Source organism: Pogoniulus pusillus, chromosome 8, assembly GCF_015220805.1.
Source record: "Pogoniulus pusillus isolate bPogPus1 chromosome 8, bPogPus1.pri, whole genome shotgun sequence".
Classification (NCBI taxonomy): Eukaryota; Metazoa; Chordata; class Aves; order Piciformes; family Lybiidae; genus Pogoniulus; species Pogoniulus pusillus.
This window is the reverse complement of record NC_087271.1, coordinates 10,955,060-10,972,952: the sequence shown is the minus strand read 5'-3', so window position 1 is coordinate 10,972,952 and position 17,893 is coordinate 10,955,060. Positions and strand designations below refer to the sequence as shown.

At 50.5% G+C, this 17,893-nt stretch overlaps 1 protein-coding gene across 2 annotated transcripts; it reads left to right on the top strand.

The window, feature by feature from the left end:
- The first annotated feature begins 374 nt into the window (after positions 1-374).
- HSD17B7 (hydroxysteroid 17-beta dehydrogenase 7) lies at positions 375-7,014 on the top strand. Of its 2 annotated transcripts, XM_064147181.1 has the most exons (9): positions 376-486; positions 693-896; positions 1,003-1,095; positions 2,023-2,137; positions 2,648-2,842; positions 3,875-3,979; positions 5,009-5,065; positions 5,673-5,771; positions 6,087-7,014. In XM_064147181.1, the coding sequence occupies exons 1-9, from the start codon at positions 452-454 to the stop codon at positions 6,180-6,182; spliced, it is 999 nt and encodes a 332-aa protein (XP_064003251.1). In that variant the 5' UTR covers positions 376-451; the 3' UTR covers positions 6,183-7,014. The 2 variants fall into 2 exon arrangements, with proteins under 2 accessions (XP_064003252.1, XP_064003251.1); XM_064147182.1 differs by lacking the exons at positions 5,009-5,065; positions 5,673-5,771; positions 6,087-7,014 and adding an exon at positions 3,506-3,543 and having other exon boundaries at positions 375-486; positions 3,875-3,960.
- Positions 7,015-17,893: the final 10,879 nt, after the last annotated feature.

The window sequence follows — 17,893 nt, the reverse complement described above, 5'->3', positions numbered from 1 at the left end:
GCAAACCCAGACCTCTCCACCACAGCATCATCATGAAACAGTCACTCGGTGGCGCTGTTGTTCGGATGAAAAACATCTCTGGGGTAGAGCGTGACGGCTGCCTGTGGAAAGCCTGCCTGCTGCAGCTGTGGGGCACAGGCGAGGCAGACCAGAGCAGGGAAAGGCAAGGTATAGGACAAGGCAAGGCGAAGCAAGAGCAGCAGGCGGAGGAGGCGGAGCCTGCTGTATTGTGGGCGTGGTCAAGGCCACAATGGGGCGTGGCCGTGGTGGGTGTGTCCAAGCGCCCCGCCCTCAGCCCACCATCACGCCACCGCCGCCGCGGGGCCCGCCCCCTCTGCGCCTGCCGATTGGCTGGGGCGGCGGGGCGGGGCGGGACGCACCGGGGCGGCGCGTACCGGCAGTGCTTATAGGGGCGGGGGCGCGGCAGCCGCGGAGGCCGCGACCGGACGAGATGGAGCGAGTCGTGCTAGTGACGGGGGCCAGTGGGTGAGCGGCGGGAATCGGGCTCTGGGGTGGAACCATAACAGAGCGGGTCAGGGTGAGCTTGGACGCGGCTGCCCGGCTCGCTCCGCCCCGGCACGGCCTAGCCCAGCCCAGGGGTGTCATGAGAGAGCAGCCTGGAGTGAGCCGGGTCGGGCGCATTGGCCCTGCCCGGCCCGCCAGCATTGTGTCTGACACGGTACCGTTTGCAGCGGTGTGGGGCTGGCGCTGTGCCAGCGGCTGCTGGCGGAGGATGGTCGCATCCATCTCTGTATCGCCTGCCGCAACGCTCAGAAGAGTGAAGATACTCGAAACCTCCTCCTGACCACCCACCCCGATGCCCAGGTCTCTACTGTGGAGGTGGACCTGGGTAACCTGGCTTCGGTCCTGCGTGTAGCCCGTGAACTCCGCTGCAGGTATTGGATCGCAGTTCTCCACTCCACCTCCTCTCTGTCCCCATGCCTCACCACCGGACCCCATTATCTACCTTCTCCTCCTTCACCTCTGTTCTTCTCCGCACAGGTTTCAACGCCTGGACTTTGTCTACCTCAATGCTGGGATCATGCCCAACCCACACGTGAACTTTAAGGCGCTCTGGCATGGTCTTCTCACTGGGTAGGAGATGTCGAGGCTGGGGCGGGGGGGTCTGGTCCATGGTTTGCAGGAAGCAGGGGGTTCTGGCAGCATCACTGTGGCCAAGGCATGCCCTTTGGTCCACAACTGAAGGCCCTGTCCCTGTTCCCTGATGTGACATGACATGTGAGTGGGCTTGGCAGCTGGGTGAAGTGCTGAGCTGCTCCAAGGTGGCTTCTGATCCCTGATGGAATAAGGTCGAGGGTTCACCCAAAGCAGGCAGTACCTGATAATGAGCATGAGGGAAAAGCACCAGTGTGTTACTGGGGGGGTGAAATTTGCTCTTACTGTGTCTCCTTAATATTTTGAGCCCACTGTATCTTTTTGTAGTTGATGTCAGCTGTGGGTCACAGTATTTTGTATGCTTTTTGTAGTTGATGTCAGCCGTGGGTCACAGTATTTTGTGAAGTTAATGGTTGATGCTTATTCTTTAAACACCCTGGGGATAAGTATTTGTTCTTCGGTAAGCACCGTGGGAAAGCTGAGCTAGGGAGCAGGGTGACATTTGTAGAGTCTTAATACAGTTGCTGGAATGCTGAACGTAGATACTAGGTTGTTCTCCCTACCTGAATTAAGCATGGCCTTAGGGATTAGTTTCATGTGGGAGCTTGCTTTGAAGCTGAATGTGAAATGAAAGAGGAACGGTGTTGTGTTTAATGGTACTTTACTGTGGTGAAGTGAAGTAAGGGACAAGTGTAGTCACTGTTGAGACACTTAGAAATAAAGGGGATGGGATACTCTGTAAACTTTTCCAGCTAGTTTTTCATGGATTAATGGAGCCTTTTAAGGTGAAACTAGAGAATCTGTGTGGAGCCTGTGAGGTGGTAAGTACTTCTAAAGGACTGAAGAGGAGGAGCGGTAGCTGTGTCCTGGCAGCATTCCTCTCTAACTCCAATGCTTGGCTTCCAGGAGGGTGCTTCACATGCTGACCACTGCAGAAGGCATAATGACCCAGACAGACAGGCTTAATGGAGATGGACTGCAGGAGGTTTTTGCCACCAATCTCTTTGGACACTTTATCCTGGTGAGGCTATATATGAAGACTGAGCTCTTGATGTGGTGGGTTGGTGTGGGTAGGGACGGGTACAGGCGGTACTGATGCTGCAGTTCTGTTTTACAGGCTCAGACACTGATGCAGACTGCAGCCTGGCAGATAAGGAATGTTGGGGCAAGATCTCAGGCTTTGTTAATATATCAATAAATGGTGATAATTATTGTTGGAAGGGTTAATCTCGAGGTTACTCTAAGCAATGGATAGAGGTAAACCATATGTAGCTCTATCCAGGGTAAATATCAAGACTTGTCTATGTTAGATTCTGAGGGACTCAACTGAACTGTGTTAGAAAACAGTCGTAAACTCTTCTGCTGCACCTGGGGCTGAAGCTACACCTGAGCAGCAGCTGCTTCTGGCTAGCCTAGTGAAGAGTGGCCAAGATTAGGAAAGCTGAGATAAGATCATGGATTTTAAGGACTGCAAAGCTATACTGCAAGACTTCAAAATTACTGTTTAAATAGGTTCACAATTATTTTGTAGGTTCGTCAGCTTGAGTCTCTACTCTGTGGTAATGAAAAGCCTTCACGACTCATCTGGACCTCTTCCAGCAATGCCAGGGAGTCTGCCTTCAGCCTTTCTGACTATCAGCATGCCAAGGGGAAGGAATCATACAGTTCCTCCAAATATGCTACTGACCTGACAAGTGTGGTTTTGAACAGGAAATTCAATAAGCAGGTGATGGTGAAGTTTGCATGCCTGAGGAAACTTAATAAGCTCCTACTATTTATGATTATGATTGTTACAAATGAATACAACTTGGTAAGGACAAAGCAATCTGATATGTTCCTTACTAAACTAAATATGGCTGAAGCTGAACCAGTAGCATGGGTGATAGAGAATCTGCTAGAGATTGCTTCTAGGGCTCTTGTCAGAGCTCTGGAAGCAGAGAACTTTAAGCGCAGTCCTTAAGTTGAAAGCTCCAGCTGTCTCCTTAGACCAGAGGAAAAAGCTGCTGCTCTTCTGAGGCATGTCTGCCTATCAGAACAGGGCTGTTCAGGCAGCTTTGCCTGCAAGCACTTGAGGTGCAGACTCTGCTGTCTCTCTTGATGGCTTCATGCTGCTATTCAAGTTTATCACACCAAAACGTGTGAGCAGTCACTGGGTTTTGTTGGTGAGTGGCAATCCTAATCCAGCAGTAGTGATTGCACTCCTTTGAAGAACTGGTTGCCTGGGGAAGTTGTGGATGCATCTTACCTGGAAGTGTTCAAGGCCAGGTTGGATGAGGCCTTGGGAAGCCTGGTTTAGTGGAAGGTGTCCTTGCCTATGGCATGGGGAGCAGAACTAGATGATCTTTAAGGTCTCCTCCAACCCAAACTATTCTGTGATTCTGCACTGCAGGAAAAGTAATCCTAGAAGGCTGAACATGGCCATTAAAGGTGAGCCTTTGGTCTGAGTGGGCTAACTGCTGTTGCTGCTGAGCTGCATGGAGGCTGCCACATGATGCATTGGGAGGCTGCATCTTCTGTCTAAAGGGCTTACAATGGGCATCAGTGTAAAAAGAGCATCTCCAATTTGGACATCTCAGAAGTCACTACATCTAATCGCTCTTTGGCTCTGGTTCTTTTGGGTTCAGAAGAAAAGAGTATTTGCTGTTAACTGGTTTCTATACTCACTTTCATTTTCTTTGAGAAGCACAAGGAGGGAAGGAGTTTGCTCCATTCTTAAACTGTCATCTCTTTGCACACTGACTCTGTTTTTTCTCTTCAGGGTCTGTATTCCAGTGTTGTTTGTCCTGGTCTCGTTATGTCCAACATGACCTACAGAATTTTGCCAGTTTTTCTGTGGAAGCTGCTAATGCCCATCATGTGGCTGGTAAGTGGATCCCCTGGTGGGTATGGAGTTGTGGCCCTGCTGTGATATATTTCACTGCAAGTACTGTGCAGTGTGTTTCTGGCTCTTAGCTACCCATGCTGCTATACGGCTCTTCCATCTGCTGGATTTGGAAGGCTGCAGTCTGCACCCTGGGGCCCTGATTTCTGAGCTAAGTTTGGAGGTTCAGTGCTGGACAGTACTGTATTTAGAGACAGAGGTCAGTCCTTCAGCCACAGCAGCATTTGTGAAGGCTCTCCTTTGGAAGTTTTCCAGCCTGCTGTGGGCTTGTGAGCCCTATCATTTTAGTGGCAGCAGAGCTCAGAACAAAACTTGGCCCCTTATGCTTTGAAATGCTTGTTTTGCTAACAGACTGTATACTTCAGTGTCCTTGCCATCTCTCTAGAAGGCAGTGTCTCTTGCTCTTTGCTTTCCAGAAGGATGGAAGGAAAAGCCTACTGCTCTCTCTTGCCTCTTCCACTGCTTCCCCAAATCTTTCCTTGCCTTTTTTTCCTTTGGGCTTCAGCTTTCCAGGTTAACTACAGTTGTATCCCTGAAGACTGCCTGCTCTGAGTATTGATGATCTTGCTGCAAGCTTGGCTTTCCTTCTTAAGCTACCCTAGTTGGCCATAGCTGATCCTAATGGATCACATTTCTCCTAGCAAAGGAGAGGCAGTGTCTTCTCAGTTGTCCTCAACACTGGCAGTATTGCAGATCCTTCTGCCCCCTACCGTGTGTGCTCTTGAGGCCTTGCAGGAAGAGGTGCCTGCAAGGCAGGCGTAGCCCATTGCCTTTTGCTTTGGGGTGATCTCTGTGTGGGAGCATGGTGCGAGGCTTCCTGGGTGGCTCCAGAGAATAATGTGCAGTGAAAAAGGGATGCTTTAGTCCTAAGTGTACAGTGATACCTGGAGTCAGCTTTGAGAAGTGTTTTTACCTCTGGTACATCATCTGGTGTGGCTGGGTTACAGAAGGCTTGATGAGGAAACCTCAGGCCACAATCTGGATTCTGTCCTGTGTTTCTTTTCCTCTCAGATCCGTTTCTTTGCCAAAACTTACACTCTGACACCGTACAATGGAGCAGAAGCACAAGTGAGTAGTTCACAACTGGATTTTTAACATTCCTTCCCTCTGGGTAGCTGTTCCAAGGTCTGCTGGCTTGAACAAAGATCCTCGTGGCAAGGCTAGTGGGTGGGTGCTCTGTGTCCCTTCTTACAGCAGCGAGTGCTGGGGGCCTAGCCGTGACCAGAACTGATCAGCCAAGTCTGATATGGTGAAGATCATAACCTTCATCAGGTGCCTATAAAGTTAAATTACTTGAGAAAACCACTTTTCCTCATCTCTGTGAGAGGAGAATGCTGCTTTCCCTGTTGGCAGGCAAGCAGCCATTGTCACACAGGTGACCTCCATACCTCACAGGGTATGGAGGTGGATAATGCAGGGCTCAGTGTGTGTCAAGCACAGCAGTGAGCAAGTTCAATACAGCTAAACTGCACTGGGACATAAACATGGTGGGTCACAGCTGATGAGAGCCAGGTTGAAGCTTCTTCTCTAGATATCAAACCTTCCCCTGCTTGGTAAAAGCACTTTACATAAAGTGTGGTGTTGTTCTGTGTCCATGGGCAACTGAGCCCTTGACTGCAGGCTTGGTTGGGACAGTGTGTCCTAGACTTGTGTGCATTTGTGCTGGTTTTCCTAGGTGTGGCTGTTCAAACAGAAGCCGGAGTACCTGGATGAGCTTGTCAAATACCACAGCTGTACTTCTGGATTGGGAAGGAACTATGTGGAGCCCAGAAAGGTAAAGGCAGCAGCAGCCTTCTGCAGCAGGGGACCTGGCTAGGGATCTGCCATCTGCTGGAGTGGGGATGGTGCACGTTGAATGCTAAGGAACAGTAATGGATGTGGGACTGTTGAGGTTTCCTAGAGTAACTCCTGCTCAGGCTGGAGTGTTGAAGACAGTGGAGATGTTCTGGTTTGTGACCTGGTGCCTTTAGTTGCCTCTTTCTGAATGCAGAAGCTCTGGAGATGCACTTTGCCTATTCCCTGAGCTGCCTTCTGTGTCCGTGCTGGCTGCAACCAGTGATCTTACAGTGCTGCTCTTATTGTCTTCCAGCTTGATGTGGATGAAGAAACTGCTGAGAAATTTTATGAGAAGCTGTTGGAACTGGAGAAGCAAACTCTAGAGAGATACAGTGATCTGCTAGATTAAATAAAGCCATTTTCAGTTGGGTAACAATCTTGTGTCAGCAACAGGGACTTTTTCTATTCCATTCTGGTGCTACTTATGTTGCCTGCTATTCTGCAGGCACATGGCTTCAGATCCCAATTTTCTTCTTGACAGAAGGTGGACAGTTTCTGAAAATGGGAGTGTAAAAACTGAAGAGAAATACTTAGTCTTTTTGTTATGGGATATTTTTTTCTGGCATAAAACTGGAGACCTTGAGTAGGTGGATACTGCCTTAACAGAGCTGCAAAGCAATGTCCTGCAAAAGCATGACTGAACTGTGCACAGTTCATGAACAGCCTCAGAGTATGTGCCCTGCATCGTGGCTCTCCCAGTCTTTCTTGGTGGCTCGAAAGCACTGCCTGTGGTTGATCCTGAAGCACTTTTAGAAGAGCTGCTCTTATGCTTGTACACCAAAGCTGAGGCAAACTTCTCGGCTGTGTTCCAGAAGACTGAACCTCACTGTAAATAAGGCTCTGCACAGCATCTGAAGCCAAGCTTATGAAGAGCTGGCCTGAGAAGCACATCCTTTCCTTCGGCTTTGGCAATAGATGTCTTGCTGCCCTGTAGGGATGGGGACACCGTTTAGGTTTTAACCTTGACTGGCTAGAAAGACTGAAGCCATTGACGTTAACTTGGGCTCAGGGCTAGTCTGCTCTGTTGTAGCACGAGTGAGAGGCTACCAGGTGATTTTAATCTATTTAAGTATCTTTTTATATAAATCTACTGTACCAAGTATTCTTCCTGTTGTCTGTCTGGGGAACTTCAAGTACCTGGTGTACTTCAAATGATGCAATGAATAAATGATTGGAACCGACTTTGCTGCAGTGTGGTTTTACTCCAACAGGTGGCCTCTTTTGACTTGAAAGGCTGGGAGGGATGTTGGCTTGCCTTATACAACAAGCCTGTGCATATCTGGGGAGTGTGGGGTCTCTCCTGCCACAGGAGAGCTGTTAACCATTTGTTGGGGCTTGCTTCTCCTGTTTTTTTCTGCCTAATAATAGACATGAAACTTGGAAAGGCTTCAGTGTGGGTTTTGTGTGTTGAGCATCTCTGGGCTGTCTGAGTCTATTTCCCAGCCTTAGGCACTTGGGAGACATAGATTTCTCTGGTGCTTGCTCACCCTGATGTGTCACTTAATTACTGATTGAATGCTCCATGGTGAGGCAGTATGACACTGCACCCAGGCACTTCCCTGGGCCCGGCAGGCAACAGGTGAGGTTAGGAGGGACATTGCTGCTCAGCCCTCTGTGGTCGAGATGTGGCTGTGCTGCCTAGCCTGGTGCCACCTGCCGGATGGGCAAGCATCCATAGGAGGGTTGGCTTGGTGTAGGAAACTGCAGAAACACAGAATTGACATCAGTGAGAATCCAGACTATGCAGAGGCTCTTCGCTGGGTTGGCTTGAAGGGACACATTTAAACAATCTTGGTTTCATTCTTTTTCTTCTCAGTCTTCTCACCATCTTTTTTTAAGCACCTCTGCTAAGTAGAGGGGTACTGCTGGCATGGTGGTGTCTGCTGCAGAGAGATAGTTTGACCTTGAGTTTGGGCTGAGCAGCACCTTTCAGCTCAGCCCTCACGTGAGTACCTGATGTGGATGGGAGCATACTGCACTCCCTTTTGGCCTCACTTGGGGACAGATTGAGAAGCTGCTGTTGTGGCCCCCAGCTATGGGTGTAGCTGTTGTAAGTTGTGAAGAAGATTTGGGGTGTGCTGATGTGAACCTTTACTTAAGGGCAATAAATTGAACCCTACGTTCAGTTGCATCCCAAATATCCCTGGGGACAGATCCTCCCCTCTTGCTGGTGCTGTTTCTTCTTCATAGGGGAGTCAGTGGCTGACTGTTTCTTCATGCTGGTGTACCTGTTTCCCATAGCATCCTACAGCAGTGTATAACTCTCTGTTCTGGAGAGCAATGAAGCATTTCTTCTTGACTACCTTTAGATGAGTATCTTGAATGTTGCCATTTCTGCCCTGAGTTGTAGTAGACATCATTCCTGCTCTCCACCTTTAGGATTCCCCAGCAACCCCAAAGCCAGAGGTGCTCAGGCAGTCCTTATCCCTCCTCTGACTGCTCAGTCATACTACCCCTGCCTCCTTTAGTCTTTGGGGCGAGTTAAATGAAGCAGTAAATGGTAGCCAAACCAGAGTGTGACACAACGCCTCATGAAATGAGTGCATCTTAATGGGACATGGGAAGAGCTCTTAGGTGGAGCTGATCACCTATCTTGTCCTGTACCAGCTGCATGCTGCTACTGTAGGTGTGACAGCCCAAGGGCTTGGGAGCAGTAAGGTCTGCAAGGTGCTGGAAGAGGTAGCTCTGAATAAACTAATACAGCTAGGGGAAATAGATGCTTTTTGGTACACAAAGTGGGTTTGTTGTTTTGGGTTTTTTTAAGTGGCAGATATCTAGGCTGGTGTCCTGTATACCCCTGAAATCCTCTCCTTCTGTGGCTTGAATGGGAGAGTAAAAGGCACAAAAAGACCTGTTCCCCCACCCTGCCCTGCAGGCGTGAAGGGGGTGAGCAAGGGGCTCTTCTGGCACGAGGGGTGCCCGTGCAGTGCCCATGCTGGAATCGGGCTGGGCATTGGCTGTGGTCTTCATGCCTAGGAAGTGGTAACTCTGCTCTTTGCCTAGGAAGAGTATAAATATTGGGGGACTTCCTGCCTTGGGGTTCCCACCTTAGAGCTTGCCCACCTGACTGTTCGTGCCTGCCTGAGCGTTGGTGCCTGCCTGAGACTTCTCCCCCCCACCTGGATAGATTCTACAGAAAGAGCCCCTGGCGCTCTGCTCCGAAGGACTGCTTCACCCATTAGCACCCTTTAAGCAGACTCAACAGGCCTTAACAACTCTCCTATGGCTTCTGAAAGAGAACCCGAGAGGACAAGCAGCTGGACCACCCTTTTCAGCCAGCCTGACTGTGAGTTATTTTGGCTCAGCTTTATTATTAAGTGGAAACGCTATCATTTAAAGCCTTTTCCAACTTCTGACTTCCAAAATAGTCAAATTATCTATGGCATCCTGTAGATTTTCTCAAACCAGCTGAATCTGCTAATTAAAACTAAATTAATTTCTGTGTATAGTTTTGGGGGCATGTTTGTTTTGGAAAATAAAATAACTCTGTTTTTATATAAATCCCTGACTCGGCCACGTTAATTCCCTGCCTCCACAACAGCTGGGCACAGATTGGTGACCATAGGTAGGACCTCAAGTGTGTGTGTGGGATTATTGGGGAAGTAGTGCCTGATGGGATGGGGTGGGTGCTTTCAGCCTGTGGAGCATGCAGAGGCTGATGAGGAGAGTGGAGGTAAGTCAGTGAGGTCTCCATGATGCTGGTGTCAGGGAATGGGTTCCTAGGTTCTTCCTAGAAGCAATTGTAGCTCTCACTTGAGGATTGTACTTTCAGGGTTAAAAATGAAGTGTACTTCTGTCCCGTTGTCTGAGCTTAGCCTGCTGTGTGGTTTAGTTTCACTTGCTTAGTTCCTGTGAAGATGGCAGAAGCTGCACCAGGGAAGGTTTAGGTTGGATATTAAGAAGCACTTCCTCACAGAAAGGATGATTAAGCACTGAATGGACTGCCCAGGGAGGTGGTGGAGTCGCCATCCCTGGAGGTCTTTAAGAAAAGATTGGATGTGGCACTTGGTTTAGCTGATGTTGTGGTGTTAGGTTATAGGCTGGACTTGATAGTCTCAGAGGTCTTTTCCAGCCTCAATGATCCTGTATGTTACATCCTGGGAGATGCAAGTTGTGGGGCATCTGCCGCAAATGGTTGGGGTGGATGCAAAGTGGCCTCTAGAGGTCTGTGGCTCAGCTTCCTACTTGGACAGTTACAGAAGAAGGAATAAAGGGTGCTAAAGCACAGGCTGAGCCCTGAAGAAATGGAACAACCTGGAAAGATGGGATAAAACTTGCTGTTTGCCATGAGTTTGGTACACAGAGCTAGAGATGTGTAGTCACTCCACGTGTCTCAAGAAGCCTGGTCTTCGGTTTGAAGACGTGCCCTAGTGTCCTGCAGAGCTTGTCACACAACCCCACTGCTCTGTAAGTGTTTCTGCTCCTTCATGGCCCCTGCTCATAGTCCATGCCTTCCTGTAGAAGAAAACTTGGCCATGCTCAGCCTTACCTGCTCCTCTCCTCGGTGTTGTGCAAAGCTGGATGTCTTTGGATCCAAAGGGTGGGACTGTTCTATGGAATGGGAACCATGACCACATCTCAAGCTTCATAGTTCATCCTGAAAGCAGAGGTAGGACTCGATGCATTGGAATGGAGGCTGCCCAAAGGGCAGGGGGTGGCTCAGTTTTTTTCTTGTCCTCTGTGAATTTTGTCTGGTATATGTGACCCCAGCAGTGCTGTGCCACCTGGTTTGGCTGCCCACAACCCAGGTGATGGCAGGCAAAGCTGGAGTTGCCTATCCGTGGGGAGGGATGGCTCCTCATGCCCTGCTCTTGGCTAACAGTTGTCTATGCATGGAGCTTAATCCCCCAGCTAATCCCTTTTGGCCAGCAGATGCAACCAGACAGGACAGCAAGAATGGAGAACCAGCATCTGGGTCAAGGAGAGCAGGCAGGTATGTGTGTCTGGCAGCTGCTTCCCAGTGAGCTCCCAGCACCTCCCCTTCCCTTGCTAGGCTAGCAGAGACACCGCCAATGCCACTGCGTGAGTCCGCTGCCTCCAACGTCGTGTACAATGAGTTACTGAGCCCTTTACACAACCAAAACAAGTCCTGTCTGGAGCCTGAGGCCTTGTGGCAGAGCTGGGGGTGACGCAGGACTATGAGAAATGCCAGGCGTGGGACAGGGGCAGAGCTGGCAGCGGCAGCTGTGAGTCAGTACTAAACCAGGAACCTTCTGTTTGTGATCCTCAGGTATGGAGCTTTTCAGAGATGCTCTAGGGCAGGTCTTGAGCACAAAAATTAATCTGTGGTCACTCTATGACGTCTTGCACAATCAGGCTGTGTGATGTAATACCTACTGATCATACCTCATCCCAAGTCCCCATCTTATTTCCATGGGCAAGCATGGTACCTTGCTCCGAGTGCAGTCCAAGTGTTGCTTTACAACTTCAGCTATGCAGGGCACCGATGGCAGAAACAGGGGTGGAAACAGCAGCCAAAGCCATAGCCTAGGGAGGGGAAAGCTTGAGAGTGCTGTGGCAAGGCTCAGATCTCCACTGTTGAAGGCAATGGGGCTGAAGGAAACAACAAGGACCCTAGCATGTGCCCCTCTCAGCATGGGCAGATGTGACATAGTCAGCTCATATGGAAGCTTCCAGGACTAGCCTTTGCATGGGCAACTTTGGTGTTTAAAGCACTTGGAGGAGAGCTGCCCCCAGAGAGGCTAGGGGTTGGGGAGGAACACAGCTCTAAAGAGCTGGGTGAGGCACAGGGAGGGGAAAGCCCTACGGGAGGATTGCAGGAGCACGATGAGTCTGTCTGGCAGGGAACAGCAAAGAACAGTGTGAACCTGGGTGGGGTTTGCTGAGAATGGGCAAATTGTTAGAGCCTTGGAAAGTATTTGCTTAGGAGAGAGCTCTCACACCTCCAGTCAGGCCTGCTCTGAGCAGGAATGTTGTCATGGCTGGACCAGATAGCTCAGGGAAGTGTCCAGGGGAGTTCTGACGTCTCCAGGAATGAAGACCCCAGAGTCCCCACAGCCCCTGGTCCCAAGGCTGCTCCTAAATACTGCCCTGCTTTGCAGCTTCCCAAGAGAGAATAAGGCTGAACTGTTAGAGGGAGATGTCAGAGGCTCTGAACAAGCATCTGACACATGACCAAGGGAATGGGAAAGCCAAGAGAGCTGAAACTTCCTGCAGGGTCAGAGAGGCTTTGTAGTGTTGCTTTACAAAGCACAGTGCTGTACCCAAAGTCTCAAGAAACCTCAAAGGGAAACTGGTAGATGGGTTCAGGAGCAGCTTGTGAGAAGAACCAGAATGAGTACTAAATCCTTTGTCTAGCTCTTCAGTAGATGCTCCTGTGTAGGAGCAGAGCTTGGAGAGGCTGTGATGCTGTAATTAAGGTTTTTTCATCAGATCCCAGTGAGAGGAGCCTGAGAAAGCTGTCTTGCCAGAAACCCTTTGACAGATGAAAGGATTTGTATCAAATCAAAGGACTTGCAGGGGAGACAGGGCAAGCCAGATGAACAGCCAGGGTTGGATGATATTCGTGGTAAGGCAGAGCAAACGAAGTGGTGGCTGTTTGAAGCAAAGCAAACGGCAGGAGGTGGCAGGATACTCAGCCTGGGATCAGCTCTACAGGATCTTGCAGCAAGGCACTGCAGGTGCTGAATGTCTCTGTCAGATCCTCTTTCTCAGAAGAGAAGCTACTGAAGATGATGACCTCAGGAGCAACAAGGTCTGCTTTTCATTTCTGTCTGTCTCAGCAGAAGTTTGGATGGGTTGGGTTTGGTTCAGCACACGTTTGCAACTACCTGAGGGGAGGTTGTGGCCAGGAGGATGTTGCTCTCTTCTCTCAGGTGGCCAGCACCAGAACAAGAGGACACAGCCTCAAGCTACGTCAGGGGAGATTTAGGCTGGAGGTGAGGAGAAAGTTCTTCACTGAGAGAGTCATTGGACACTGGAATGGGCTGCCTGGGGAGGTGGTGGAGTCGCCGTCCCTGGAGCTGTTCAAGGCAGGACTGGACGTGGCACTTGGTGCCATGGTCTAGCCTTGAGCTCTATGGTAAAGGGTTGGACTTGATGATCTGTGAGGTCTCTTCCAGCCTTGGTGATACTGTGGTACTGTCTGCCCGAGCAGTCATGGCCCCCAAGGGAATCTGCTCCCACTCCTGCGGGGCAGTGACAGGCGCTCAGCACTGTGTCAGAGAGGAGGTGTTCAGGATCCCCTCCAGGGCTAACTGCACAGAGAGAGTCCTCCCAATCCTAACTGCTGCCCGTAGCACTGCAATGGCATGTAGTGCCACCTGCAGCTGAGCATCCCACCCTCGGGGGACAGCAGTGGCCTCAGGGGTGGAGGGCACCTAGCCAATCTCTGCAAGTGGCTGTGTGAGACAGGGCTGAGAAGACATCCGTGCTTTGGTGCATCACAGTCAGCTCTGGAAACCTAGGCATGCTCGCCCACAGCTCAGATACTCCTGAGATTCACCTCTGAAGTAGCTACATGAGTCACTGTGGCCAGCACTTCTCTAGGAATCACAAGGCAAGTGCAACAATATCTCGGGTCCTTGTCATCTAAAGAGATGTCATCCATGGTAAGCCAGACCTGCCAAGATGATTTGGGTGTCATTTCCAGCCAGCAGCACATGGAGGCTGGAGAGACACTGCTCTGTACCTATCAGCCCCACAGAGCCCAAGAACATCTGGTGCATGGTTCCCAGGCACCAGACATCTATTGATGGCCTTGAAATGCAGTTACAGCAGATTTGCACGCTCCCTACCCATGTTCTCCCTGCCAGCAGCTGGCACAGCTTTCCTGCAACCAGCTGAGCTGGTACTGGAGTTCACATCTGAGGTGAGAGGTCCATCCTTGTGCCAAAACACCTCTTGTAGGGTAAGCTGTCTTCAAGGGGAAAGATGCACTGGGGTAGCATTACTCCCAGGGTGCTTAGCCATGGGGACATCAGTGGAGGAACTTACTGCTCTGTGTGGAGGGGGTATGTTGGCATCTGCCCTGTTGACTAGTGGGCCTTTTGGGAACCCTTCCACCATGTGCAGTTGCAACAGAAGTCAACAGAGATTCCCCCAGCTGTATGGGACCTCAGCCAGTCCCATGAGCACCACTCATTTTGGTTCACGCAGCAGGCAGCAGGGCTGAACATTTGCCTTTCTGAAATCCAGCCCTTAGCTGGTGAAGAACCTGGCAGCGTGCTGGCCCAGCAGGCAGCTTGTGCTGGATGCCAAAGAATGCGTCAGCCCTGTGGGCACCAGTGGCTTCCTTCCATCCACGAGGTGATGGTCCTTGGCATTTCCTTCATTACAAGCCCTTGGTTTGATACAAAACCCCTGGTATGTTTGGTAGTTCTTGCCAGCACTGCTGGGATCTTGGGCATGGCGTTTAATGAGGAGGCACTGCAAGGTGTGCCATCTGCTGTGGGAGGTGTTACTCCTTGGTGTGCTTGGCTGTTCTCTGACTGTGGAGGCTGAGACCTGTGTCCAAATTCTGCTTTCCTTGCTTTTCCCAAGCTTGACAACAATAGTGTTGTGGTGTAGAGCTGCAGGGGCATAGGATAGGGGGAAAAAGGGTGAACATGCAGTCAAGGTGGGTAAAGAACGATGTGAACCTGGGTGGGGTTTCCTGAGAACGGGCAAATTGTTAGAGCCTCGGGAAGTATTTGCTTAGGAGGGGGCTCTCACACCTCCAGTCAGGCCTGCTCTGAGCAGGGATGGTGTCATGGTTGGCAGGATGGTGGTGTCTTCCCAAATGTTACTTGGGTTGCCCACAAGCACCAATTGTGGTAGAACGAGCTGCCATTGTTACCTCAGGGCAAGGGGCCAAGGGCACCTCACCAGCAGGTGCTGCTAGCGTGTGGTGGCTGTATGTTGGCAAAACGTGTCCCAGCACATCCACCATATCTGTTCAATCACCCTCCCTGAATGCTGCAGATCGGGCTGAAATTTGCTGCTCACCGCCTGACGAGCTGAGCTTTGTAATTAGTTGCAACAGCACCTGTCAACACTCCTTGTGACCCAGACCTCTGCCAAGGAGGGGTTGTGTTTTTACCATCCCTTGCTAATCCTCAGTTTCTCCCCACCTTTTCCTCTTGACCGTGTCCACATCTCCGCCTCTGAGGTGCTCAGCAGTGACAAAACTGCTGCTAGACAAACGCCAGCCTTCGCAGTGTTTGGCAGAGCACATGGCATTTGAGCTGTGGGGGCAGAGCACATGGCATTTGAGCTGTGGGTCCAGTCACGCTGTCTTGGACACCATCAAAGTGCCACTTGAAGCTGGGCAGTTAGTCCATTCTGGACCTTACCCGTGTGTGCTTTGCCAGTATCACCAAATGCTGAGCCCCAGCAGCTTCTGCAGGAGGTAGCTGGGGTGTGCAACCTCTGTCTGGGTTTCTCTGCATAGCCCAGGTCCCCTGGTTCAGATCAGGATATTAGCAAGAGGGACACCCCAAGGAGAGTGCCAGAGCAACAGGAAGTTATGCAGGGGAAGTTTTTTTCCCAGCTGGTGTCCCTGAAGCCAAAAGGACTGAAGCCAACCAGTCCTTTGAGACTCACCTTTATCCAAGCTGGAGGTTATCCTAAAAAAATTCTAGTGGTGATCTGTGTCTAGGAGTCAAACCAGAAAGTCTTGCTTCCTTCCTTTGCCCAGATGTAAGCAACACCACGGTCCCCAGCCCCAACCTGTCCCTGGCCCTGTCTTTGCACGGCTGCCCTGAACACAGCAGGGTCAGCGTGAGCAGGCAAACCAGGGAAGGGGGCTAAGGGAGGTGGGAAGGGGTGAGTGCATCAGCTTGTTCACTTGTGACTTTTGTCTAAAATTGCTCATGTTTTGTCCTCACCTGAAAGTTTCTCTCTAGAGGTGCTGCATTTTGTGGCCATGACAGCTTCCACTGGCAGCCTGTGCGATTCTCACAGGTCGTTGTGCAGCCTCCATGCGAAGAATGGTGTGAACATGTGTGTAGTCCCTGGGGATGCTGCTGCTGCTGCTGCTGCTGCGGTTCCTTCCCATCACAGCCTCCCTCTGAAGTGTAGGGTGTGCAGAGAGGGTGTGCTGATCCTTCCAAAATGGCCCAGAAGCCAAAGGGTAGCTCACATATCTGTGTGTGTCCAGATACCAGTGGAGCAGCCAGGGCAGCATGTGGGTGTGCTGGACACGTGCTGATGTGGCTGTTGTGGAGGGCCTGCAGGCCCCAAAAGAGGCTTATTTATGCCCCTACATGCCTGGACATGTTTTTCTGCCAGGACCCCTGACTGTAAACAGGTTGTGTAACACACACACACACCCATCTCATGTCTCCCTGGGGGGAATCCAGGTGATCCCCACATTTGGGAGCGTCCAGGCAAGAGCTTCTGCCTATTATGGTAAGGTTTGGCTAACTGCCAACCTGATTGATCACTCTGGCGGCCAAAGGGCACATTAATCTCGGCCCACAGTCCATAAAGAGGGGTGCACAGGTGCACCTCGTGTTCAGCTCAGCTCTCTGACCCACCTGAAAGGATCAGACACAGCTCTGACCTTCACCTGAAGCGCTCAGCCGCTCATACTCACACGCTCGGATGCCATTGCATAGCTCCGATGCTCTCTGAGGCTCAGACCTCATGCAATGATCTCAATCACAATTTACCTGTTTGTGTACTTTAGAGGCAGAGCTCATTTAAGCCTCCACATTTATATATACAAGGAGCCGATAGCCTCCTAAACCAGCTGTGCATATCTGCAAGCTATATTGCTTTATCTACGGAGCTCAGACTCCCAGCAGCCTAGCACACTTTGCACGTCCACTGCTTATTGCCTGGAGAGAGCCAGGAAGCAGACTTCTGGATTGTCTGCTAACACACACACACACGGCCTGAACCCATGTGAAGAGAATCGTGCCAGAGATTGCACAGACATTCTTCTCCTCTTCCTGTAATCCTGCCAAGCTGATAGTCCCTGGACACGGTATCCAGAAGAAGACAGCAGCATTGAGGCAGAGATTGTCCATTGCCAGGAGAACAAAGGTTAGAGAGAACCTCAGACCCCAGAGACTGGGAAGATTTATCATTTCCCCTCAAGCTGGGAAGATTCCAGCATCCAAGGGTCCACGGGCAAAGATCCCCTGAAGTCTGGACATTGGGCACAGGCTGTGACACAACCCCAGAGGGTGATTAGTAATTAATAACAACACTTACAAGTAAAGCTTTAATATCTCTGTAATATAAGTTATCTCTGCCTTAGAGCAGAAAGAGTTTCAGCCCCTCTGCTGGGCAAGTAGCATAAGCTCCCGAGCAGCACTAAGCCAAAGGGGAAATTCCTCTCTCTGTTTATAGTTTAATGTTTTGCTAGTTATTAACCAAATCCCTGTATATATTCTATCCTAAATTGTTTTCATAGCTTTGCACAGGACTAAATATTAATACACAGTGGCTGGGGGTGGCGAGAGTTCATGAATATTAAATGTAATAAATTATATTTTTATATAACATTTATATCACCAAATTAATTTCTCACCTCCGCCAAATAGGCGCAGGTACAGAGAAATCCCCTCCACAACAGCGGCAGAGCATTGGCATGAGCAAAGTGGCCTCAAAACCTAGGGATGCCTTTGCACAGCTCACGCAGCAGAGGTGTCACGTTGTGTGTCCTGATGTGTGCTCTCAAGAAGATTTCTGTTTTGAAACACAGGAAGGTAGAACCTTGCCATGATCACAGGGTCTCAGCCAGGTCTAATTACAGTGTGCACTGGGAATGAGTACAAACCGCTGGCATCTCGGGGAGGCAGAATGTGTCTCGCTGCATCCAGGGAGGAAAGCAGTGGATATGAGCTGGGGGTCAGTGAGACAGATGCTCCCCTCCCTCTGGCTTTTATTGTCACGCTTTCATGCTGTTGAAAGCTGGGCTTCTAGCCAGACCTGTTTTCCTGGCTATGCCACACATGGAGGTAACCACGGGGAAGAGATTCCCATGGATGAAGAGTACGGCTGCAGGGTTTCTGAGGCTGCCACAGCAGCCATATTAGCTGTATGCCACAGGATCAAAGCTGGCACAGGAGAGGCACCTTCCATATGCAGGAAGACCCAGGTGGGTTCCAA